The sequence below is a fragment of the Carassius gibelio genome, chromosome B16 (assembly GCF_023724105.1).
Source record: "Carassius gibelio isolate Cgi1373 ecotype wild population from Czech Republic chromosome B16, carGib1.2-hapl.c, whole genome shotgun sequence".
Taxonomy (NCBI): Eukaryota; Metazoa; Chordata; class Actinopteri; order Cypriniformes; family Cyprinidae; genus Carassius; species Carassius gibelio.
Window position 1 is genome coordinate 27,790,694 of NC_068411.1, and position 26,533 is coordinate 27,817,226.

Here is a 26,533-nt window from a genome sequence, read left to right on the forward strand (position 1 = left end):
AAAGTACTGCAATCCAAGAAAGACTTGTGAATGACATAACTAAAATAAAAACAATGGAGAAATATAAAATTATAGGCTTAAATATGCAGAATATATAAATAATTCATTTATGTGTGTGTGTGTGTGTGTGTGTGTGTGTGTTTGTGTGTGTGCGTGTACAGGTGCATCTCAAAATATTATAATATCCTGAAAACTATTTTTTTCTGCAGAATTATTTTTTTTGTAACTTATTTCAAACTACTAATATATTCTAGATCAAATACATGTAAAGTAAAACATTATAAACGTTTTTTGGTTTCATTTGAATGATTAGAGCTTACAGCTCATGAAAGTCAAAAATCCACAATTTCAAAATATTAGAATATTTCCTAAGATTAATAAAAATAAAAAAAAAATTCAAGTCAAAAAGCTCAAGTTCTTTAAAAGTATGTTCATTTATGCACTCAATAATTGGTCGGGGCTCCTGAGGTGTTGCATGGGAGTGATCAGCCTGTGGCACTGCTGAGGCACTATTGAGCCTTCAGCTCGAGTCAACTGTTTCTCGTCTTTCTCTTGAAAATACTCCATAGATTTCATATGGGGTTCGGTTCAGGCATGTTGGTGGTCAATCAAGCACTGAACTATCATGGTCAGCAAACCACTTGGAAGTGGTTTTGGCTCTGAGGGCAGGTGCTAAAATCCTCCTGGAAATGGAAATCAGCATCTCTGTAAAGCTTGTCAGCAGATAAAAGCATAAAGTGCTCCAAAATCTTCTGGTAGACAGCTGCATTGACTTTGGACTTGATAAAACACAATGGCCCAACACCAGCAGATGTCACGGCACCCCAAATCATCACTGACTTCACTAATGATTCACTAACGGACACAAACTTCACTCTGGATTTCAAGCAGCTTGGATTCTGTGTCTCTCCAGTCTTGCTCCAGACTCCAGACCTTGATTTCCAAATGAAATGCAACATTTACTTTTATCTGAAAAGAGGACTTTGGACCACTGAGCAACAGTCCAGTTCTTTTTCTCCTTAGCTCTTGTAAGATGCTTCTGATGGCTCTGTTGAAGAAGTGGCTTGGTAGTCCTTTTCCTATAGACGTCTGAGCGTGGTGACTCTTGATGCACTGACTCCAGCTTCATTCAACTCCTTTTGAAGATCTCCCTAGTGTTTGAATCGGCTTTTCTTAACAGTATTCTAAGGCTTGCAATCATCCCTGTTGCTTGTGCACCTTTCCCTAACCATTTTCTTCCTTCCAGTCAACTTTGCATTTAATATGCTTTGATACAGCACTCTGTGAACAGCCAGCCCTTTCAGTAATGACCTTCTGTGATTTACCCTCTTTGTGGAGGGTGTCAGTGATTGTCTTCTGGACCACTGCCAAGTCACCAGTCTTCCCCATTATTGTGATTTCAAAGAACAAGAGATTATCATTTATTGTATATATACGCCCCTACAGCGTTTACAAGACACAAACGACTCACACTCAGAATAATGAAAGAGAAAAATGTGAGGGAAAGACCAATAAACGTTTCAATTGTTCACTCAAAACTTTAACAAATTCTTGCAATAAATATGATAACAGCCTCAACAATGTCCAACAAGATGAACAGCAAACATTCCACTCTCTCACGCCTCTCTTTCTGAGAATGTTGCTCTACGCTCGTCTTTTTGAAAGATGCCGGTGCTCCTCGCAAACCTACCTCCACACACGAAAAGACAAGAGAGAATATAAAGGGAAAAAGAAACACCAAAAAAAATACAGTCTCAGGCGTAACAATATATATATATATATAGAGAGAGAGAGAGAGAGAGAGAGAGAGAGAGAGGGAGGGAGGGAGGGAGAGAGAGCTGATTATTTTTGGTATATGTGTAGGATTGAAAAATTGGGTGAATACATTTAATGAAACTGGATTATACAGGATTAGTTTACTCAAAAATACTACATTTTTCAACCATGTATGATTATCTTTTTCTATGAAATACAAAATGAAGTGTTAGGCACAGTGTCCAAGTTACACTCTTCCTTACAAAGAAATTTGCTGAAGATATTTTACTTGTTGATGATATTTTCCCTTTTTAAAGCTTGGCAGTATCTGCATTTTTGGAAATGCATTATGGAAAACAGAACCTCAAATATTCTGCCTGAGATCTTCTTTTGTGTTGCACAGAAGATACCACTGATATTCATGTTTCACATATTCACTATGGTCTGGTCTAAAAAATGCCCAAAACTCTTGTAGAACCAACTAAGACCAGCAAGCCAGATTACGCTAATGTAAGTTGTTTATTTTTTCAGTAGAGATGTTTCAAATCTCTGTCAGTGGTCACAGAAAAAAAACTTTCTGTAACATAAACAAAATCTTAAGGCCAGTTCCCACTGTCATCTTGTGCCCATTTCACCATCTGTCAGTCCATACAGCAAGCACACCATTCTCCATCCTGGTCAAACCCGACGCAGCATTGACGCAGTTTGAGCTATAATTAACTGACAATAGACATGCTGAACAGCACAGTGTGCTTTCATGGCTTGTTTTGTCTCCTTGTGGTCTGTGATAGAATATTATAATAGCCCGTTTGCATGGATGGAGTCCCTGAATATCATGTTACATTATATAATATACACAGACATTTTGGTAGTCTTAACTGCTCTGCTCATGCATGCACGCAGGTGTTGCTGCTCTTAAACCATATTCATTATTTCCTTATGTTAACTGTTTGCTAAATGATCTTTTAAGGGATTATTGGGACATTACTGATGTGTTTTCCTGGTCGTAAGGTTCACACCTTGGTTTATAATGTGAGCTTGTGTGCTCATGTCAGTGCTTGTTCATTGATATATTCACTTGACGTGGATCTCAGCTGAGCGTGTGTGTGAGAGTACCATTGGGGAACAGGGCCCTTGGTCTCTCCCCTGTTACAAAACAGCCCTGACTCATGCAGGAGTGCCATCTGTATCTCTGCTGGGTCCTAGTGCTGAAACGTTTTAATGCACACGCAGCTGCAGCTCTGCAGCAGAAATGCTTCAGCCTCTGTCACATGACACTCTCCAATAAAATCCAACCGCGTGGATGTGTGGGAAGAAATGGCCCGCGGTGGGTTTGTTTCTGCTCACTGCACCCAGCAGTCAACCTGCATGTTTCTCTACTAATGAGCTTAAATGCAACGAATGAAGCCTTAATGAGAAGAAACTGCATTTTTTTGTGTGTGTAATGTGAAAATAAGATGGACACTTTTATTATGATTATTATTATCATTAAAGGTCCCCTGAAGTGCCTTGAAACATGCAGCATTATTCAATGTGGTGACGTAATTTCAACAGAAACGGGAAGAGAGGGCGGGACGTATCTAGCAGCCCTGCCCCCTTTTTTAAAATAGCAGTTGAGCTCGGTAAGGCCGCATTTGACAGCCACAGTCTAATAGATTACCCCTAGATTCAATATGAAACACTTAGTAGAAAAAAAAAAGTTGTCATAATCATGCTGAGTAGTTGTAAAAGTTTTTAATATGTGCCGTCTTGTGCATATGATCCACCCCGTGCGATGGCATCTCAGGACCAGTGCCAAAGTCCGGACCAGACTGTTCGCGTTGCCGTGGTTCGTGTGAAGTTGCCATGGTTCGTGCAGTACGAGCCATTCACTGTACAGGAAATAATACACTGTGAACAAATGACCAATCTCAGCCGCAGCTTCAGTGTCAATTTATAGTGCAGGTAGACTGATGGCTGAAGGTCTGGAACTCATGGCAGCTTTCATTGGCCAAGGCCCGCCCATGAGGCCGTTCGACTGACATGTCAAACAACCAATCACAGTTTGTTTCGTTCAGCATTACATTTCGGGTATGGAAATGTCGCTACAATAACAGACTCTCTGTAAAACTCTCTGACATATTTTAAACATTATATGCCGTGAATACCCATACTTTTGAATATCCAGTGTTTAGTTGATCCTGATAAGCGCTTATCATCACAGTTGTAAACTCGGCGGCTTTCTTCTTTTCGTGAGGGGGTTTGGTACCACAGCAATTTTATTTCCAGGTGGAACGTTTAAGAACACGACACATGTCTCCCTGAAATCATGTATAATTCATCCAATCCGATGATGACTTTGACACTTCTGAAGTGTCTCCACTTTTGTGTCCCATATGCATCAGACTTTTAGCCAGTGGTCCGTGGACGTCACGTCTGAGGCTGAGGCTATACTGCGGGGGGTGGGCACTCTGGATTCTAGAGGGCATTTGATTGATCAGAAGATTTGATGAGAAGATGAAGTTTGATGTGACGTCAAAAAAATAATTTGTTGAACTATTTTGGTGCAAGTTACGAACTGTAAGCTTTGAATGCTTGTATTTTCTAATTATGAATTTTGTCACTGTTTTGTAACACACTGCCTTATATATAGTAACCTTAGGACTAACATATTGATACTAAGTTTTGATTTCATGGGGACTTTAAATGTTATGTCAAATCACCTGTCAGGGAGATTTTATGGCTTAACGGATTTGTATTGGACGTTTGTTTGGATGGATGGATGTATGGATGGATGTTACATGGCTCAGAGATAGAAAATAAAAGATAGGTAAATAGATGGATAAAGATAGATAGATAGATAGATAGATAGATAGATAGATAGATAGATAGATAGATAGATAGATAGATAGATAGATAGATTTACGCACGTTTAGCCTGTTCCTCACCCGAACACCGGGTGCCAAACGGCACATTAGTCCGAGTGAAACTGAAGAACCCAATACACAAACCCACCACAGTCCATCGCGCTCCCCTCATCTGTGACGCATAGACACACTCGCAGAAAAAAAAAAGGCTCTATAAATAGTCTCTCGTCCCCTCCCCCACTTTCTCTCTCTTTTTCTCTCACTTTCGCAGCCCTGGAGCCTGTGTACTTTCCTGTGACTGTGCTGGAGAATCCTCTCTCGCCCTTCCCCCTCTGCTCTCTCTCTCTCTGAGAAGGAAGAGGAGGCAGAGGTCAACTGTCTCCAGGCTCTTGCCCCGCCCCTCGTCTCTCCTTCATCTCTAAGACCCCTGTGATATCATGCAGGCAACCCGCCCACTTAGCCATCCCAGAGCCTTTATTGGCTTGGTCGTGTTGCATCAGTGTAGCAGTGGCAGTGTAAAACCTTTAAATTCAAGACACGTGGTAAACTTCGAGCACAGCCATGTTTGTTAATGCTGTCAGGTGAACGAGTTGTGTAAAATCACACAGCACATGTTCAGTGTTGTCATCTCTATTGTTCAGGTCTCATTAGCAAATGTGCACTGCATCATTGCCTTTGAAGGTCATAAACAGGCCTGCATGAACGCAGAATTCAGCGGAAAGCACCGCAGAGTTTCACAGAATGCAAATGCTCAACACATTGTTTATGGAATATTATTGAGATTATGATCATGCTTTCACCCAGTCTATAGTATACACTAAACAAAAAAAAATTTTTTTTTTGAATAATGTGAAGTAGTTCTTTAACACAAGAAAAATATGCACAAATATTATTTTGTCTTATTTTTTAGTAAAAATATGGTTTTATTGTTTATTTGAAGATTTATACATTTATAGTTTTAATTTATATATGTATAGATAATTACAGTGTGTGTATATACTGTATTTATTTATGTATGTATGTGTGTGTGTGTGTGTGTAGGTGTATGTGTGTGTGTATATATATATATATATATATATATATATATATATATATATATATATATATATATATATATAAACAATATATAAATATATACATTTTACGTGAATGTTATATGAAATATTTCATACACACACATAAATATATATTATAATTATATTATAATATATAATTATATATATATATATATATATATATATATATATATATATATATATATATATATATATATATATATATATATATATATATATATATATATATATATATATATATATATATATATATAAAGATATATTATCTTTTAAAAGATTACTAAAATGATTATTATTTTTATTTAGATTTATTCTATTTTTGAATGTTCAGATATTTTACTAAAAAAAAAAAAAAAAATTAAAACTGTGTATTAAATTATAAATGTATTCACAATGTATGTTAAATACATTATTCTTATCATAAATTATTGTAATTAAAAACTTAAAAACGCAGGTGTCGTGCAGTTCAGGGTAATGCATAATATTTCTTATAGATGTAACAGTAAATAAATAGATTAATATTATAATGTATTATAAATGTGGTTACAATTCTTCATACGATCATACAATACATTATCAGTTGCATTACAGTGCATATTTAATGCTTAAAACGCTTCATAATGCTTTATATATACATCCTTAAAGTAAATTTTTTTATTTTTTTTTTTTCTTGCAGTGTGATCATATATTTTTAATTTGACACTTTTTGTCAGCAAATGCTTTGAATGATTCACCATTACCTTAGTGTTGTTTTCATCACCCAATTTGTTATCCCATCGAATTCAACCCAGACTGCAGACACATCTTTCTACTGCTAATAAGAGAGCAGTCTTGTCATATTTAAATCCCACTGTCCAATTTTAGCGCTGCTCCTCTCTGCTAATGCATTGTCCAGTGGACACAGCGCTTCAGTCAGGAGGTGCTGAGAGCCGCGGGCATGTGCTGTGCAGGGTTTGTGCAGTGAAAGCCGAAGGGCCCTGGAGAGGAGGGCTTGAGATAACAGACCCCTGTGCTGCATTGCAGTGATGCCTATCAAGGCTCATCATCACGGCTGTCAGCCATAGCGGCCCATTATGAGGCCAAGGTGAGAGAAAAGTAGTGCTGACAGCTCCCTCACAAAGTCAACTTTAATGCTACTTCAACATTTGCAGCATCATCTCAAACACCTGCAGAAACACCAGACACCAGCACAGATGCTCATCGGAGTCTACCTGATGGGTCTGATGGTGAAATGAAGAAAAGTGTTTATAAATGCAATTCATTAAATACTGAAAGATATTACTAAATGTATTCCAATATAGTTACAAATCTGTCTTACCCAACATGTGCGTGCAGTAAATATATTTAGTAATCATAACATTTAAAGTGATTTATTTTAATGCCATAGTTATTGCCAAAACATGATTAGTGCCATGATATTTCTGGCCAAAATACACAAGAAAATATATTTTAAAAAATTTAAAATATATTCTGACTATTCCTTCATATGCCAAAAAATGCCAAGAGTATACTTTTCTGGCTTTTGGTTGAATGCAAAATTTATATTTTTAAATATATTTTTGGCTATATATGTAGGATTAAATGGATACATATATGTGTGTGTGTGTGTGTGTGTGTGTGTGTGTGTATGTATGTATTTATATGTGTTTCTGGAAATATTAGATGATTTGAAACGCCCATGCAAATGACATAAGGAGTAGAACATTTATGTTATTGTCAATGTAGTGATTTCCATTTGAGTTAGGATGTTGCCTATACAGGCTGCAGACAGTACGACAGCTCATTAGGTTTTGGAACAGAGCCATTGTGTTTTCAGATGCTGGTGTGCTTAGCTAGCTTAGCTAACAAGACCTAATGTGATTAAAACGACTTTAATCAGAAGTGAAAGAGCAACGTCTGAGGAATATAATTTTCCTTGGGTCATTTATATTGTATCCATGGATGAGTCCTTGCTTTCTGATTGCCGTGGCAGCACATCTATGCCAGCGGTGCCAGCAGTCTGCCGGGTGACGCCTGTCTGTGTTCACACCGGCAGTCACATGACCAGCTGGTGCTGGAGCTGTGAAAGAGCCGTCAGTGTAAATACACCAATACACTCGCACACACACAAAATGCAAAATTAATTTGAGCTGTCAGGAACAAAACAATGAAAATGTTCCCTTCTATAAAAGAAGCACAACTTTGACATTTTAATCGTATTTTGGCTCCAGTTCCAGAAATGTCACTTTGATTTAATGTCTGTTTGGAGTATCCTGATTGGGACAGGACGCTGGTATAGGTATTGATCGGCCTGTCTCTCTGTGTCTTTCTCTCGCAGGTCTAATTGTGTATCTGGGTATGATGGTGGGTGCCTTTGTGTGGGGAGGTCTGGCTGACAGAATCGGCCGTCGACAGACCCTTCTTATCTCTCTCTCCATCAACAGTGTCTTTGCTTTCTTCTCCTCCTTTGTCCAAGGATACAGCTCTTTCCTGTTCTGTCGTCTGCTCTCTGGTGTGGGGTAAATGCACAGTTCACAACACCTACAGTCTCTTTTACATTTATTATATATATATATAAAAAATAGATATGAAGGTAGGGGAGAATTTGGCTCCCTTTCAGATAAAATTAATACGACTACAGAATTTGAATCAAAATACAAAATATTTTACATAAATGAGAGCAAGCAAATATGTATAAATGTATATACAATATGTGTATATATAGAGAGAGAGAGAGAGAGAGAGAGAGAGTTAACTTTTTGTCCATTTTGAATTAGCTTTTATTTTTATCAGTTGTCATTTTCATTTTAGTTAGTGATTTTATGTGCTTTTGTCATTGTTATAGTTTTTTGTGTTTTTGTGATCTAATGATTATAGAAATACCAAGAATTTTCCCTGTTATTGGTTATAATGTAATGAAAACAGCACTTACCTACTTCTTGGTATTTTTACCAGCTCAATTCAAATTCAAAAAAATTATAATGGTGCACAAATGCACTGTTATGTTTAATTTTAACATAAGAGTCCCTCTCTGTTTTGTGCTGTAGGATCGGTGGCTCTATTCCCATCGTGTTCTCTTATTACTCTGAGTTTCTGGCTCAAGAGAAGCGTGGGGAGCACTTGAGCTGGCTCTGCATGTTCTGGATGATTGGAGGCATCTACGCTGCGGCCATGGCCTGGGCCATCATTCCCCACTATGGTAACCATCACGCTCACATTGTTTGGGTGGTGTTCTGTAGCTTAATGGTTAATTGATCTCAGCTGGTATCTGAAAGGTTGTAGCTCCATTAACTATCACCACTGACTGTGCCCTTGAGCAGGACACTTAACCTCAGCTCACTCCAGAGGGGACTGAACCGGTAACTTAAGATCCAGATGTCACTGAAAGTAATTCCACCAGTTATCGTGTCATGTGATAATCAATAAATGATTCATGGACAATGTTAAAAGTGGTTCTAAATCTCATCAGCTTAGCTTCAAAAGTATGACATGATTTTAGAAGCCTACTTGCCATACATACCAGCAATGTCAGTCACTTGAGTTGTTTTGCCATAATTAATCCTAAAACATTGTCCAAACAAGCTTACACACAGACTGTTCCAGGTATGGCTTGGGAGATGACTGTTAATTATAATCCAATACTAAAAGTGGTAACCTGTAATTGTTATATTAAAGAGCTACAGTATTTCTAGTAATACTCAATCTTACCCTTAATTTGTTTTAGTATTTTATCAAATCAATTAATTTAACAAAATTAATTTTACCACATGAAAATCATTTTAAGATAACCTTTTTTTTCAGTGTGGTTTCTCTGTCTCTGAAACACTGAAGTCTATGTAATTTATTAGTTGTTAATTAAGTGGTATTTTTAGCATTCACACTTTAAAAAGTCTACGGTGAAAAAAGGGAAACATTTTGATATCATTGATTATTTTGGATATTTTGTGACTTTTTAAATGTGCATAAGGGAAGGCTCAGAAATTGAAAAAGGGATTAGGGCAAAAATGCAACCAAACTCATAAAAATATCACCCAAATGCAAGATGTTGGGGCAAAAAAAGGGGGGGGGGGGGCACAATTGAACAAAATCTGAAATCTGAAATTGCATAAAAGGACATTTAAATTTAGTTCCTGTTTTTTATTTGTATGTTCTTTTGAGGCTATTTAAAATTTTACGTTTTACAATTTAAAATTATATTCATCTCATAGCATATTTACAGACACAATAAACATTATTAAACATGCTCTAAATGCCATGTCAGATGCAGCTTCGGTGCTACCTTTGACTTTTTTAGATTTTAATACGATTTTGTTGGTTAAAATCTATGGTATTCTGATTAATTGAATAAATACAAGAACCCAAAACAAAGGTAAAAAATGCCACTCGACATCAGTTCCAGTTGTAGGGTGACCATATGCGCCGTTCATATGGAACACGTCCTAGCCAGGATTTTAATATTTCCTAAAATATCCAGGTTTTGGCTATTTGCACTGTGCAGGTTGATCGTTGTGTAACATTCATGAGAGCTATAAAGAGCGGAGCAGACGGCTCCTTATGCTTTCAAATCGCTTTCACGTGTTTGTTCCTTCGTTTGACTTGAAGCATTCGGTCGATTATGTACAATACCTGCATGTATTTGGTCAAACTGCTCTGGATGTTTTAGGCATTATTAAAATCCTGGCTTGGACGTGTCCCGTATGAACGGCGCATATGGTCACCCTATCCAGTTGTTAATGTTGCCCCTTAATGGAAAAGCTTGTTTCTGAGCCTGATTCTTTGGAACTAGTAATATATGCCCTTTTCCTTTAACCAGGCTGGAGTTTCCAGATGGGCTCAGCCTACCAGTTTCACAGCTGGAGAGTGTTTGTGCTGGTGTGTGCCTTCCCATCTGTCGCCGCTATCGCTGCGCTGACCACCATGCCAGAGAGCCCACGCTTCTACCTGGAGGTTATTGACGTCCCATATCCCGGCTTCGACCTGTTTTTAGGTTCATGCTGGAGGTAGAAGTGCAGAATACACTCCTAAATGAAAGATGACTTTGCTCCGATGTGTGTGTTTTAACAGAACGGAAAACATGACGAAGCTTGGATGATTCTGAAGCAGGTCCATGACACCAACATGAGGGCCAAGGGCTATCCAGAGAGGGTTTTCTCTGTGAGTACTGCTAGATTCGCCATCAGAAAGACAATAACAAGTGAATTGTGGAAATATTCATTCCTCAGTATGAATTAGAAATGAATTATGCAGCCAAGCTAATGAGTTTACATTTATCTGGCTGAAATTGAGTTGAATTGGTCTTCATGCACATTTAATGAAAAATATTTTTTTATTTTGGGAACTTAAACAACATTTTGTAAGTATTATGGACCCTTTTAAAGTCTGCAACGGGTAGCATTGTAAATCTTAATCTTGTTAATTAGGCACGGCTCACCTCTCTTTGCCAAGAACTGTAGTTAATATTCCTACCACAAAACTGAGAATATCAGTGAAGTATGGAGGCACGTTTTGAAGCATGCTGTGAAATCCTCAGGTCACCACTATTAAGACGGTGAAACAGATGGATGAGCTGGTTGACATGGGTGGAGAGGCCACAGCCTGGCATCAGCGCTGGAGGATCAAGCTGACCAACCTCTTCCATCAGGTAGAGTATGATAACACCGCAAAAATCACTCAAACAAATGACATTTGAATTTCACATGATCTACAGAAGACATATTGTATTCTTCTACACATTTAGTTTTATATCAGTCAAAGTTTCTTGCATCAAAAAGTCGTCATTTCATTGAACACTACTGCTCAAAAGTTTGGGGTCAGTAAGTAGTTTTTCCACTTTTATTCAGCAAGCATGCATTACATTTATAAAAAGTGACAGAAAAGAATTTATAATGTTACAAAATATTTATATTTAAATACGGTTTGAAAATTCTATGCACCAAAGAATCCTGAAAAAACAAAAACAAAAAACAAACACATCTTAAATATTAAGCAGAACCTGGCCTAAAACTATTAAAAACTATTTTGTTGACCTAAAAACAAAATAAAGAATAATTGATAATAAAATATTAGATGAAGATCTAAGTGGTAGCTCTTCTTGGTAACTAACTAAAAATATTTTATGTTGAAGCTCTAAAATTACTAACTGGAAATAAATAAAAGTTAAAACTGAACTAAAACTGAAATACTATTTAAAAAGAACAAAAAGTAATAAATATTACAAAAGAGCAAAACTAACTCAAATTAAAATAAAAAACTAAAAAAAAAAAATGTAAATTTATAATAATAAAAATGAAATAACACAAAGCAGCACAACTGTTTTCAACATTTATAATAATACAAAATATTGGTTACACTTTATTTTAAGGCGTCTTTGTTACAGCATAATTATGCTTTTTTTATAACTACATGTACTTACTATATGGTTAGGATTATTGGTTTGGGGTTACTTGCATGTCATTATGCATGATTTATTGTTATTATAATAGTAAATACATGCAACATGTAACAAGGACACGTTAAAATAAAGTGTTACTGAAATATACCTTAAGATACAAATCAGCATATTAGAATGATCAAGTGACACATGTGACAGGATTACTGTATTTTTGACTTCCTTCAAAAACATTAAAAAAAAATCTTGTTAAATCTTGTTATTTTATATACAGTGTGTAAATGGTTGTTATTATAATTGGCTAACCTCTTTGCATGAAGTAAATCATAATGCCCTCAACAATTTGCTGAGTACCGAGTGAGTGGGTGGTCATATCTTAACATTCTTACGTTTTTAGTGGCGATTCTGATTGACACATATTTGCAGCTTAGTTTCCATAAATTACAAAGACCAAAGTCTATATAGTACATTGGACTCAAATAAAATCCTGCTTTATTTTCCAGGTGTGGAGCAACTTCCTGACAATATTTAACCCAGAGTACCGGAGGATCACTTACATGATGATGGCCGTGTGGTTTTCCATGTCCTTCAGGTAAACTACCCTGAAGCACATGCATTTTCCAACCCATCCTATAAATGCATCTCTGCATCGTTTCATGTCTGGTTGCTCTCTGTTTCCAGCTACTATGGGCTGACTGTTTGGTTCCCTGACATGATCAAATACCTGCAGAAACAAGAGTACTCCTCTCGCACAAAGGTCTTCATCAAAGAGAAGGTAGAGCATGTGACCTTTAACTTCACCCTGGAGAACCAGATCCACCGGAATGGAGAGTACTTCAACAACAAGTAAGCGCTGCTCACAGGCAGTATGCCAGACATATTTCTGTAAATAGGCCTGACCTTTCTATGAAAGGTGAATTGTGTTGGGACATTTGCTTGTTTTTTTTTTTAAAGGTATATTCCAGATTAAATGCAATTTAAGTGTGGGAGAATGGCACAACAACCTTATCCTTTGAACACACCTTTGTTTTTCTTTCATTTATGGCATACAAATAGTTTGAGCCAAAATCTAAGGCAACATCATATGCAGTATTTATTAATATTTTAAATGAGCTTTAAATTCTCTCTCTCTCTCTCTCTCTCTCTCTACATATATATATATATATATATATATATATATATATATATATATATATATATATATATATTAGGGGTGTAACGATACGCGTATTCGTATTGAACCGTTCGGTACGACGCTTTCGGTTCGGTACGCGGTACGCATTATGTATACCGAACGGTTCGTTGGAGTAATTAATTATATTTGAAAAAAAAAAAAAAAGAGAGAGAAAGAAATATAATGATATGCGTTCAACAAGGTAGCCCAATAACCCAAACAACGTAACAGGCAACGCCCCTGACACCCCCGAAGAAGAAAAAAACACCAACTTATATGTTTATGTTAGGCTACTCAGCAGGCGCTCGCTCACTCAGTACGCGCTGAAGGCTCGTTGCAAAATAGCCAATGCGTTTAACAGACTAGAAATGAGAAGATCCTCCAATAACCAACAGGTCTGGTGTTTGGGTGCACTTTGGATTCCCTTTAAGCTATAATGGTGATGGCAAGAGAGTGGTGGATAAAAAAACAACGGTATGTCGCATCTGCAACATGACAGGGTACACCAGCGGGATTACAAAAAAAAAAAAAAAAAAAACCAGCGGGAATATCTGGGATATATGCGTCAGTACTATCTGGGAAAAGACGAAAAAAAGGAGAAACATGCACGCAGCAAACTATCCCTGCAGCATTTAGACACTATAGCTTACAGGGAATCCAACCCAAACACCAGACCTGTTGGTTATTTTAGGATCTTATATTTCTGGTCTGTTAAATGCATTAGACATTTTGCAACGAGCCTTCAGCGCGTGCTGAGTGAGCGAGCGCCTTAGGGGCCGTTCACATATCGTGCCTAAAAACGCATGGAAAACGCTAAGCGCATCTTTCTCCTCCTTTCCAAAGCGCTCGGGCAGAAGCGCTCATGAGGCGTCTGTCTTTGCTAAGCAACAATGACGTGCTCTCTCCATGAGACGCGGAAATTTCAGCGAAGGATAAATGGATTTGCAGCTCTAAAAATCGCTTGCAGTAGCTCTGCTACTGAATTTATTTCAAAATTGCAATCCATATACAACTATGATCAGCTGTTCCTTCATCTTGGCTGAGCTCTCAACGTTGTTACGGGAAAGGATGAAGCTGATTGGTTGGTTCTTGTCACATGACCCGCGGTGCGCTTGCGGCATTCTGAAAAGTTGAGATGTTTTTACATTTTGCTGTATCTAAAACGTATCGAACCGAACCGAACCGAACCGTGACATCAGTGTATCGTATCGAACCGAACCGTGAATTTTGTGAACCGTTACACCCCTAATATATATATATATATATATATATATATATATATATATATATATATATATATATATATATATTAGGGGTGTAACGCAATTTTGAAATAAATTCAGTAGCAGAGCTACTGCAAGCGATTTTTAGAGCTGCAAATCCATTTATCCTTCGCTGAAATTTCCGCGTCTCATGGAGAGAGCACGTCATTGTTGCTTAGCAAAGACAGACGCCTCATGAGCGCTTCTGCCCGAGCGCTTTGGAAAGGAGGAGAAAGACGCGCTTAGCGTTTTCCATGCGTTTTTAGCAAGGGGCAAGGAACTCGACCGGAAGTTGAAGTCGGGTGGGGGCTGCCATCTTTTAGCAGAACTTCACTTGCGTTAGCATTCCCATTGACTCCCATTCATTTTGGCGTCACTTTGACAGCGAATAACTTTACATCTGAGGCGTTTAAAGACTCTGTTTGTCCATTATTTATTTCTAAAGATACACGACAATGTATAAAGGGCTCCATTACCTTCTATGTTACATTATGGCCCCGTATAAACAGTTTTTGTAAAAAATAGGCTAACGATTGCGTCATAACCACTCGGCTCTCTGTCGCATTACCGTACAGACAGGAGGAGAAGCTCGCAGGCAATTAACTTAATATGGCGTACTGGCGTTATATTTTAAAACACTATACAAAATAATTAATCAGAATACTTACTCCTGCTCACTCACGACAAAGAACTCCCCGCTCAAGCTCGCCGTCTCTGCAAGATTAACGATGGCAGTTTGCACGCACAGCTACTAGGAGATTTACATCTGCCAGACAGGTTGCTGATGTCGTCAAGCTTCGTTTGAGTCTGCGCGTCAGAAACGGAAGTGCTAAAAAACGCTAAAACTGGGCTTCATTTGTCTCAATTGAGTTCCAATGGGGTCGCTGTGTCCATTTCTTTTACTGTCTATGGTTTTTAGGCACGATATGTGAACGGCCCCTAAGGCGCTCGCTCACTCAGCACGCGCTGAAGGCTCGTTGCAAAATGTCTAATGCATTTAACAGACCAGAAATATAAGATCCTAAAATAACCAACAGGTCTGGTGTTTGGGTTGGATTCCCTGTAAGCTATAGTGTCTAAATGCTGCAGGGATAGTTTGCTGCGTGCATGTTTCTCCTTTTTTTCGTCTTTTCCCAGATAGTACTGACGCATATATCCCAGATATTCCCGCTGGTTTTTTTTTTTTTTTTTTTTGTAATCCCGCTGGTGTACCCTGTCATGTTGCAGATGCGACATACCGTTGTTTTTTTATCCACCACTCTCTTGCCATCACCATTATAGCTTAAAGGGAATCCAAAGTGCACCCAAACACCAGACCTGTTGGTTATTGGAGGATCTTCTCATTTCTAGTCTGTTAAACGCATTGGCTATTTTGCAACGAGCCTTCAGCGCGTACTGAGTGAGCGAGCGCCTGCTGAGTAGCCTAACATAAACATATAAGATGGTGTTTTTTTCTTCTTCGGGAGTGTCAGGGGCGTTGCCTGTTACGTTGTTTGGGTTATTGGGCTACCTTGTTGAACGCATATCATTATATTTCTTTCTCTCTCTTTTTTTTTTTTTTTCAAATATAATTAATTACTCCAACGAACCGTTCGGTATACATAATGCGTACCGCGTACCGAACCGAAAGCGTCGTACCGAACGGTTCAATACGAATACGCGTATCGTTACACCCCTAATATATATATATTATATTATATATATATACACACACACACACACACACACACACACACACACACACACACACACACACACACACACACATATATATATATATATATATATATATATATATATATATATATATATAAATTTACTTTGAAGTTATAGTAATTGTATGTTTTTGTGATTTTTATTTCAAATACTATTAAATATTTGTATATACAGTACTGTGGCTTAGGGTTTATTTATTTATTTTAGTTTGAGTAATTTTAGTACTTCAAACTTAAACTTTAAATTGAGGTTTTTCATCTAATATTTATATTTCAGCTTTATTTCACTTAACAAAAATGATTTTTATTAGTTTTAGATTTTGTTACATTAACAACCTTGCTCATACAGTTTGTATATATTTTTTTTAGAAAGACAAGATTTTCAATCCCAGTGTGTGTTGCTAAAAATCATGCGAATACAGACGAGTTGAGAGAAATGCATGTCACATAGGTGGCTGCCTGTAGACTGTAAGGCAGCTCTGTAGAGTTTGTAACAGAGCAACTGTCCCTCAGAAGCTTTCCTGTGAAGCCTGTGATACTCTGATCACCCTCCAGCCGCTCTTTGAAACCATTAATCAGTCAGTGTCCTCCAGTTTTATTCAAATAATGTGTCCCAATTATGAGCAGCTGTTCCACTTTAAATAGATCAAATCTTTCCCACAAATCTAGTTTATGTTCAGCTAATCAGGAATGTGGTTAAATATATAAGCTAATCTCTTATCATCTAACGATTTTAGTTTATAGTTACAATGCAGATTTAATTTCATGACCTTCAATAAAGTCTAAATACAGATTTGTCTCAACATGCACACCAAATCCAATAGGAATGATAAAAAAATCACAGAGACCAGATGGAGACTTTCCAGGTTATCCATTAGTATTTGGGCCACTTTGTAGAAGCTAAAGGAATTCTGAATGCCTCTCAGGCAGCAATACTAATTTTCTTAATGAAACTTTTCTTTTTGTCATTAAAGGTTCTTGAATCTGAAGATGAAGTCTATGGTATTTGAAGACTCCCTGTTTGAGGAATGCTACTTTGAGGATATCACGTCAAGCAACACCTTCTTCAGAAACTGCACCTTCATCGCCACCCTCTTTTACAACACAGGTGAGAGAACCACAGGTTTCACCCTTCTGGGTATAAAACATATATAGTATTGGCATTCAACAGCATTCAGACAAAAAAAACACTTGAATTCCAGCCATAGTCATTTTGAAGATTTGATCCCTTATAAGAAGACACTCATATGACATGTTTTCCTTCGGTTAAAATGGCTTCTGTTTTTAGAGCTACTGAATGCATTGAAAATGATTCAGGTATCCTAGCAACACCAGCTCAGATTCTTCCTCCGCCTGTCTGTGAAGGAATGACAATCTGCTTTTCCTGATTCAGTCGTGCTGGGCGTTTTTAATCGTTTCCCTGAGCAGTTCCCTGAGCAAATAAATGATGAGGCTAAAAAAGACTAGGCTCTGTTCCAAAACCTAGTACACTGTCTACCTAGACAACATTGTAATGTTTACATGAATGCATTTGGAGATGCTTTTATCCAAAGCATTAGATAGTCATAATTTACTCATCCTCAAGTCATCACAAACCTGCATGCATTTCTTTCATCTGTAAAACACAAAATAAGATATTAGTAACCAATCCTTTTCACATTGCATTGATTTCCATCTTGTTTTTTTTGTTTTGTCCACACTATAGAAGTCAACCGGACCCAAAACCACTCGGTTACCAACATTCTTCAATATATCTTCTTCTGTGTTCCTGAATTTTTTTTGGGTGTATGGCTGCATGCATGCATCCCCTGACATGCACTATAGGCATACAAAATGCTTTTTTTCAAAAGGTTTAGTGAATAAATTAATCCAAGTTGGCAATGACTCTAATATCCATATCCTGTGTGAATGACCATTTGAAGACAGTAGACAGCTTACAAGCTTTTAGTATTGAGGCAAATGTCCAAAATTCTTGAAGTCGCTCAGTGCATTAGAACTCATTGCATAAAGATGTCTATTAATTCTAGGGTGACCATAGGTCCTCTTTTTCCCAGACAAGTCTTGGCTAGGATTTCTAAGTTGTCTAAGTTGCCTTTACTTTGTGCTATTGTTTTCATACTTGCTGAAGGTAAGTAGTTTGACCAATGGCATGCAGGCATTGTACATAATCAACCAATCGTAGGATGCAATAAGGTGGGATCTACAGAGCTTGTCAATAGGAGAACAAAGCCAAAGCTTGGCAATTTAGAAATCCCGGGAAGGACATGTCCAGAATAAAAAGAATGTGTGGTCACCCTATTGATTCTTACAGCAGTTTGACCTTAAAACGCCTGCATATTTAAATTGGTGTAATGGAAGAATCGCTGCTGCAGTGGTTAACAAGAGCCCTCATCTGTTTCTAGACTTGTTCAAGTACCGGCTGATCAACAGCAAACTCATCAACAGCACTTTTCTGCATAACAAAGAGGGCTGTATGCTGGATTTCAGCGATGAGAACAACGCATACATGATCTATTTCGTCAGCTTCCTCGGCACACTTGCTGTCCTTCCTGGGAACATCGTGTCTGCCCTGCTCATGGACAAGATCGGACGTCTAAGAATGCTGGGTAAGAAAAACAAGTTGCATCAGTGCTAAATAATTTTTGGAGCTCAGAATAATATGATAATATAATAAACATTCGTTCTCGCTCTTATCATCTGGTGCAGCGGGCTCCAGTGTGATTTCCTGCGTCAGCTGCTTCTTCCTGTCATTTGGAAACAGTGAATCTGCTATGATCGCCTTGCTCTGTCTATTTGGGGGCATTAGCATTGCGTCGTGGAATGCCCTGGATGTGCTTACAGTGGAGCTGTACCCCTCAGACAAGAGGTGGGCCAAGCTCACAATTCTATCACAATTGTTCTCTTTTCTCTCTGCATGTGTATTTAACAGTGATCTCAATACAATTTTGGGCACTTACTCTACATTTTAAAACATATATTTGTAAAGCAAGATTCTCTTCTACTTCTCTTCTCCATTTCACACAGTGTGAACATTTTTTCACAGTGTGAAATGCTTAGAAAGATTAATAGATCAAATGTATGTCAGTAATTCTGTGCTGCATTGCCTCTGCAGTGCAGATCAAATAGATCATAATTTAGGGCATATATAAAAATTCTCAGTCGAAATGAATGATGTCTCAGCAGTTCTGACATAAAGTGCTATGCACTATTTCTAAGAAAATATGTTGACAGTGCCTGCTTAACAAAATGGGCTCTTTAGCACCCCTAAGAGTTGAAGCACTGAAGAACTGATTTCAGAAACGATTCGGAGACATTTACAATATTATAAAAGATCCCAAATAACTTTCTATTTAGTAGAGTCCTGAAAAAATGGTTCCACAAAAATATGAAGCAGGACAACTGTTTTCAACATTCATAATTATACCAAATGTTTCTTCAGCATATTACCCTTTTTTTGTTGTGTGCAGTCAGTGATGCCATAGAACATTCGAACCATTTGAGTTCCACAAAGATCTTTCTAGTGAACAGTTCTTATAAGAATCATGTGTTTCTTAGACTAAAGAACCTTTTTTCCTGCTATAAACAAGCTTTTCTGCAATGAAAAGTTTCCATGGTTGTTAAAGCTTCTTTGTGGAACCTTCAGTGACCAATAAAGAACCTTTAATTTTTTAAAAGTGTAGAATGAGGATCATGTGACACTGAAGACTGGAGTCATGATGGGGAAAAGTTATCTTTGCATCACAGGAATAAATTACATTTGAAAATATATTCAAAACAGTAAAAACAGTTATTTTAAATTGTAATGATCTTTCACAATATTACAGTTTTAAGAGCAAAAAAAGGAGCCTTGGTGAGCATAAGAGACATCTTTGAAAAAGAAGGATGAATTTCTTTTCAGACAGATCCAATTTATGAAATTTTACATATTTTTCTTTTTTTCCACAGAACTACAGCCTTTGGCTTTCTGAACGCCCTCTGTAAGTTAGCTGCAGTTCTGGGCATCAGCATCTTCCAGTCGTTCGTGGGCATCACTAAAGCGGTGCCCATCCTCTTCGCATCAGGGGCTCTGGCAGTGGGAAGCTTCTTGGCTCTCAAGCTCCCTGAGACTCGTGGTCAGGTGCTTCAATAGTGCAGCGTTCCAGCGTACAGGTGGCGGCGTTTGAGTTTGACCCTATCCGTGAGTGAGCAAAGCTGGAAGCAGCCGGCACAAATCTACCATTTACAGATCTCTTCATTCCTTTAATATGTGCAATCGTATTATTATTTCATTCAATTTTATTTGACTTCATTCTGATCTACATGTATAGATATGTTCCCTGCTGATGTCTCACTGTCTTACAGAAATATTGGAAAACCTGTGCGAATGTGTTTGTGTGTGTAGAAAAACTGCCATGTTAAACACATTCCAGCTTTGCGTTATGGACTGAATGTGAAATTTAACATGTTCATTTTGACTTTCCCTTTAACCTTCATCCGAGCCATCACGTGATAATTTGAAAAGCATCACTGAGGACCCGTGAAATCAGTAGGTAGATATATTTGAATGGACAGTGTTGGTCTAGTGGTGCTGGTGATGGTTAATGTTGTTGCTTTACTCTAGTCTGTTGTGTCCCAAAAATGTAAAAAGTGTGGGATGCCGCAATTGCCTGCAACATCGGCTCAAGCACTCCTCACTTTTAAAATGTTTTAATGCATTAACACTGACGTCAAATTACTATATTATAGACAGTGGTTCACTCATTTCTGGTTTTTGGAATTCAAATTTGGTTGATCTTTCAAAATGTCTGATTATTGACGGTGTTGTGCATGCAATGAAGCGTGTCGATTCATAAGAATATGCTTGAAGATAGTGAACATAACTGATGAAAGTGATCTGTATTACGCTTCTCTGCCTTTGATAATTTGGACATTATGTAAAATATGAGAAAAGTGACATGATGGGTTGTATATCATTATGTATGCTACTATCATTCTTTGTCCTAGAGTTTGTGTTCCTATTGAGATCCAATTGCGTCGCTTTTGAATGTGACAAATGTTACATTCGCCCCGTTTTCATATAAAAAAATCCATTGAACACATAAGAAAAAAAACGAAAGGAAAAAATGAACAAATGAAGCACAATGCGATTTGATTAAACTGTCCAAAACAATATCTTTATTTTAATGATTATGTAAATTATGTATTGAATATAAATATATACAAATTTGCTGTAATTCAAGTCTGTCTGTTTGAACACTTAAACTATTATTAAATATATAAACATATATATAAGAAAAGATATTTACATGTTCAAATGTTAAACTAGAATCAACATATGTCTTAGATAGATTCCATTTGATGTATGTATATACAGTTTTTATGTTCATTAAGGGATTTCATTTTTTATCAAAGAAAATATATAAAAAATGACTGAACAAGTCAATACACTGATTTGCAGCACACACAGTAACCCTCCTTCATGTTTTCTCTTGTGTTCTTGTAAAGAAACAGAGGTATCCGTCTGTGTGTGGGTGTGTGTAAGTATGGAAGTACAGTATGTGTGCTTGCATGTGAAATGTTGAGTGTTCTCTGAATATTTGTATTTATTTATATAACTGTTTATGAGAGTTTGATTTTATAGTATTTTTTACTTTGAGTATCTGTAGAAACAGATGTAGTGCCACATGCAGGGGGAAGTTTTTGCTGTATCATTGTTGACCTGATGTGCAATTCTTTGGTGACATGGTAGCAGTAACTGGATCTAGCATAAAAAAAGGATTTTAAAAATAAAGCAACATTTGATAGGAAGCAAAAACCTAGGATATCCCATTAGGACAAACAACGTGTCCAATTCTGCTACATATTACCAAGCACAATTAATACTAATTCCATAGAGAATAATGGAAAACTGGTTAAATAATCAGATAATGACAAAGAAAAAAAGTAATTCAGCGAAGACAAAACTCTCTCTGGCTGGAAGCTATATTTCAGCCCTGTTGCTCGTAAACACAGCCATTGCTTACACAAAGTCCATTTTTGGTGTCATTCTCAATGTTCTTTACTGCCATTTTGTAGGATAGCAGCCATATTATGTGCTCAGAGTAGACACACAATACAACCAACAAGTTTTAGACTTAAAAATACTTCAACCAAAGTGGTTACCGAACACAAACTATTCATTTTAGACACAGATGTAATTTTCAAGCCCTTCAAATGTTACAACCTATTTCAATTGGAGAAAGCGGCATTGCGCATTGCCACATAGTTATAAAATTCTAGAAACTGCCATGCCTGCCGTGACCCTTGGTCACCGGTAGTGTCACAGATGTTTATGTGCGCGCATCTTTAATTGCCAAATATTTTCTACTTCCTCGGTTTGTACTGGCAGATCTCACACAGGGCACAGACAAAAACGTTATTTGTAATGCATCGATGTTCTAGAAGGATGTGGTAAAACAATATGAATAACAATGTTTTGAAGCTATAGACATACAGTATCTCTCAATCAGGTGTTTTACTGAGATGGGATGCACTTTGTCTTACAAACATTTAAATCGAGCTGAAAGCTGGTTACAGTTTAGGGAAGGCTTGAAAACGATAAATATTAAAGATTTGGTTGGGCAGTCAACTAGATAATTGTTTGGACGAACAAACCAATCATCTTGAACTTCTTTGATGTCACTTTTGAAAACGTTTCTGCAGTTTGTAACCCTTTACATCTCTAACGTGTAGCTGTTGTTCCCTTCATTGAATCACGATGAGTATGTCACAATTGCTGTTGTATGCTGTGAATTACAGTAACTAATCTCAGTGAAGCTATGACTTATCTGTGTACATGCAGTCCTTGATTTGGTCCTCATTTAAGATCGTGTATTACTGGCTGTAAGACTTTTGGGTTTTGTTACAGGGTCTTTTGTATTTCTAAACGTGTTCACTTAGCAACAATCAATCTTGTGTGCAAAGAGAAATTAAAGCAATAAGTGGTAAACATGTTCGCTTTGCCCCCAAAACTATTGGGCATGAAAGCACACTAAAATATCTGCTGGCCATATTCGATGAAACAGCAGCTGAAAGAAAACAACAGGCCAACATCCGTGTACTCTACAAATATACCAGAGGTCTTCTGATGCTTTTGTCAGTTTCAGTGTTTTGCCATAATTTCAATGTTACAGAGAGTTTATCACCTTATCATTGTACTGTGCTGTAAAGATAGTAGATGTTTGTATGTAAATGAATAAATATGTGGAATAATAAAAAAAAATGTTGAACAAAATGTTGAGAGTATACTGTATGTTGTTCATTTTGTGATTTTTTTTTTTTTTTTTTTTTTTTTGTACATGAGAATTAAAATGTTGACATTATCGCTGAATACAGAGAGTATTCCATCCTTGTCAAAATGGTTCTGTGTTACAGTTTGTGAGATTTACTTTGTGTTTTTTGACTCTATTCTGGGGATCGGACTGCGCTTGTGCATTTCAAACTGTCCCTAAATGGATTTAAAACATACGTACAAATAATAAACAAATGGTATAATGCTTTAATAGATTATTGCAGTTCTTCATGAATGCACCACTCAGACAAACTTACACTCATGAAAATTCTGTCATTGATTAATCACCATCATGGTTCCATGTTCTTCTTTTGGGAAACACAAACATGAATGTTTTGCTTAAGGTCCAGGGCCTGGTTTTCATGCAAATAGAAAAAGCTTACTTGATGGTTGGATCAAAAAATAAAAATTGTAGTAAAAGTAGCTATATTCCAAAAAAATTCATATGTAATTAAAAAAAATTTGGTTTATCAGACAAATAAGATATTAAATATTTGTTTGTACTTACTAGACGACTTCTGATATGTAAATCTAGAATAAATGTACAAAATATGAAATAAATAACAGTAGTAGTCAACTTACAGTAACATAGCCAACAGTATGTTATGGAATCAGTGTATAAACATATAGAATTAAAATGGTTAGCATAGGCCTACTGTATATATACTTTATGCAGCTGATATAGACTAAGGCAAATCTGATTTCAGTTTGTGACAGTTTACATGGTGCCATATTAAAAATATATATTAACTGGAACAGGATTGAAAGATCTATCTCTTGATTATAGACTTACAATAGTATGTTACAGAATGCTTAAGCGTCAAGTTCTTAAGCCCTTAAGAAAGCAAATTGTGCTTGGGGTGTCAAACAGCAACAATTAAACTTTTATAAAGGCTTTAGCTACTTCTGATAGCCTAAATCTACAATATAATGAGAAATTATGAAATAACAGTATTTACGAATTATTACGGAATAGCACGTACCGTGTGAAATCACTATATATGTAGTATTAAAACTGTTTAGTATCATTTTAACTTATTCAGCTGCTATGGTTGCCTCTTCAGGTGATTTCGAATTCTGTTCGAGAACGTTTATTTGGCGCCAAATTAAAATGCGCGCGCGTAGTTGAATTTTGAGGTGTTGCGTCTGCAAGCTAGGTTGTTTACGTAATGTAGAGGCATCCTCGGTATCTAACGCAACTCTCCATCCAGCCGTCAGGCGGCGCTAATGTCATTTCAGCCATCCGCTTTCTAAACAAGTGAAGGAGGATCTGCACGAATCGCTTCCTGTGTGTGATACAAACACAACACTGCGGAGAAAGTGTCTGAAAGGTGAGAGAAATTATTTCGATTTTTTATCATGCTTTAAAAGATGAAAACTAACAAGTTAGTTAAAAATATAAAGCAGGAATAGACTTGACTAGAGTAAAGATCTCTTTATTTTAGTTACTTACATGTCTCGACACAAATGTCTCACTGATCTTTGATGTTTTCCTGCAGCTGGTCTCACTTGCGCCTGATGCTGTCCAGTGCTCTCCGCTGTCTGCGTCCCTCCACCTGCACCCTTGCCTTAACCAGACAGCTGACCCATCACCGGCCCCACATGGGTCCTGTGGAGACCACAATACGGACCAAACTGGCCCAGGCCCTCAAACCTGAGCACCTGGAGGTCATGAACGAGAGTCACATGCACGCCGTACCAGCTGGTTCAGAGTCCCACTTCAGAGTTCTGGTGGTGAGTCCTCAGTTTGAGGGTCTTTCGCTCTTGCAGCGTCACCGGCTTGTAAACGAGACCCTGCGGGAGGAACTCAGTAGCTGCGTTCATGCCCTCGCCATCCAGGCTAAGACACCCCAGCAGTGGAGCAGTAACCCCATCCTGGCCAAAAGCCCCCCATGCATGGGAGGATCCAAGCATGATAACACCATGGCTGAGAAACTGAAGGCGGGTCAAGACTAACTGACCAAAACCTAGTATTGATTGGTATTTAAAAATATAATAATCAGCTATGAAGTTTTATCCGTTATTGTTATTTTTTTTTGGCACATTTGCTTCATGCCTATGTCTCATCTGGAGCTGACCGGGACTAATGCATAATATTTAATTGACTTCATACAAACATTATTGTTATTATGCAGTTTGTTCTTATTGGCTTGAACTATTTAAGTCTGGTTAAGTACAATAATAAAATGTGATTTATGCTTCATTTACATCTCAAGGAAGTGCTTCTCGTTTTATCACAGTAATAAAGTATTTAAAAAAATACTAAGTATTTATTCTCTTATTTTTTATTTAAAAATGTATGAAAACTTTTAGGAAATAATGTATAGCACAGCCTTGCGTTTCAAAAAATATTTATGCTGATTTAAAAAAAAAGGCCTAATATTTCCTAATTTGATGATAATGATTTCAAAATCTTGCTTGTAGAGACCATTTAGAAAGAGAAGATGAGCAGTGCTGCTATGGACAGTCATTATCAAAAAATTTGACCACTGGCCAATCAGAATTCGGTGTTCTAGAGAGGCAAATTTATCCTTCTGGCTTTTAAAACAGGATTGTATTATTATTTTACATTTCTAGTATCTGTACTGTATCTGGCAGAAATGGTACCACCAGAGGGCAGCGGATCATCAGAGTGCAGCTGTGTCTATATAACATGATATCTGTGAAGTGTTGCCTCTTCCACTTGAAAATCACTTCTGGTTATATTATTGAATATAAGCATAGCTTCATTTGTGGCAAAACAATGTCTGACACCTCCAGAATTAGATCTGACATCAATGTAAACGGATCCTCAATATTAAACACATCTGAAAAAAGTTGTTTAGCAAAGCAATGTTAAAATGCTGCATTAAAGCAAATGTAATATGTAGGTTCACAATCCTTTCTTAATGTAGAGGTAAAGAAGATATGGTAGGTAGGTGATATGCAAAAAAAAAACTAACAAAAATAAAACAGATCTGCCTATGAAAAGAAAAAACAATTAGATATCTAATGTCAGTCTGCTGTATTTGACTCTGGACCACAAAACC

At 37.1% G+C, this 26,533-nt stretch overlaps 2 protein-coding genes across 2 annotated transcripts in view; both read left to right on the forward strand.

Moving 5' to 3' along the window:
- Positions 1 to 23,447, forward strand: part of LOC127975398 (synaptic vesicle glycoprotein 2A-like) — a 37,524-nt gene extending 14,077 nt beyond the window's left edge. Inside the window, exons 3-13 of the mRNA XM_052579441.1 lie at positions 7,995 to 8,175; positions 8,704 to 8,855; positions 10,470 to 10,603; positions 10,721 to 10,810; positions 11,187 to 11,297; positions 12,548 to 12,636; positions 12,726 to 12,890; positions 17,170 to 17,303; positions 18,598 to 18,801; positions 18,902 to 19,061; positions 20,141 to 23,447. Of these exons, the coding sequence (XP_052435401.1) occupies positions 7,995 to 8,175; positions 8,704 to 8,855; positions 10,470 to 10,603; positions 10,721 to 10,810; positions 11,187 to 11,297; positions 12,548 to 12,636; positions 12,726 to 12,890; positions 17,170 to 17,303; positions 18,598 to 18,801; positions 18,902 to 19,061; positions 20,141 to 20,324 (1,604 nt within the window). The 3' untranslated portion in view covers positions 20,325 to 23,447. The remainder of the gene's footprint in view (positions 1 to 7,994; positions 8,176 to 8,703; positions 8,856 to 10,469; positions 10,604 to 10,720; positions 10,811 to 11,186; positions 11,298 to 12,547; positions 12,637 to 12,725; positions 12,891 to 17,169; positions 17,304 to 18,597; positions 18,802 to 18,901; positions 19,062 to 20,140) is intronic.
- Positions 23,448 to 24,667: 1,220 nt separating this feature from the next.
- bola1 (bolA family member 1) lies at positions 24,668 to 25,766 on the forward strand. The gene is made up of 2 exons (XM_052578670.1): positions 24,668 to 24,835; positions 25,004 to 25,766. The coding sequence occupies exon 2, from the start codon at positions 25,023 to 25,025 to the stop codon at positions 25,458 to 25,460; it is 438 nt and encodes a 145-aa protein (XP_052434630.1). The 5' UTR covers positions 24,668 to 24,835; positions 25,004 to 25,022; the 3' UTR covers positions 25,461 to 25,766.
- Positions 25,767 to 26,533: the final 767 nt, after the last annotated feature.

Bases quoted from the DNA above. Each gene is read 5' to 3' on its own strand.
- bola1 (XM_052578670.1), top strand. From the start codon at position 25,023: ATGCTGTCCAGTGCTCTCCGCTGTCTGCGTCCCTCCACCTGCACCCTT.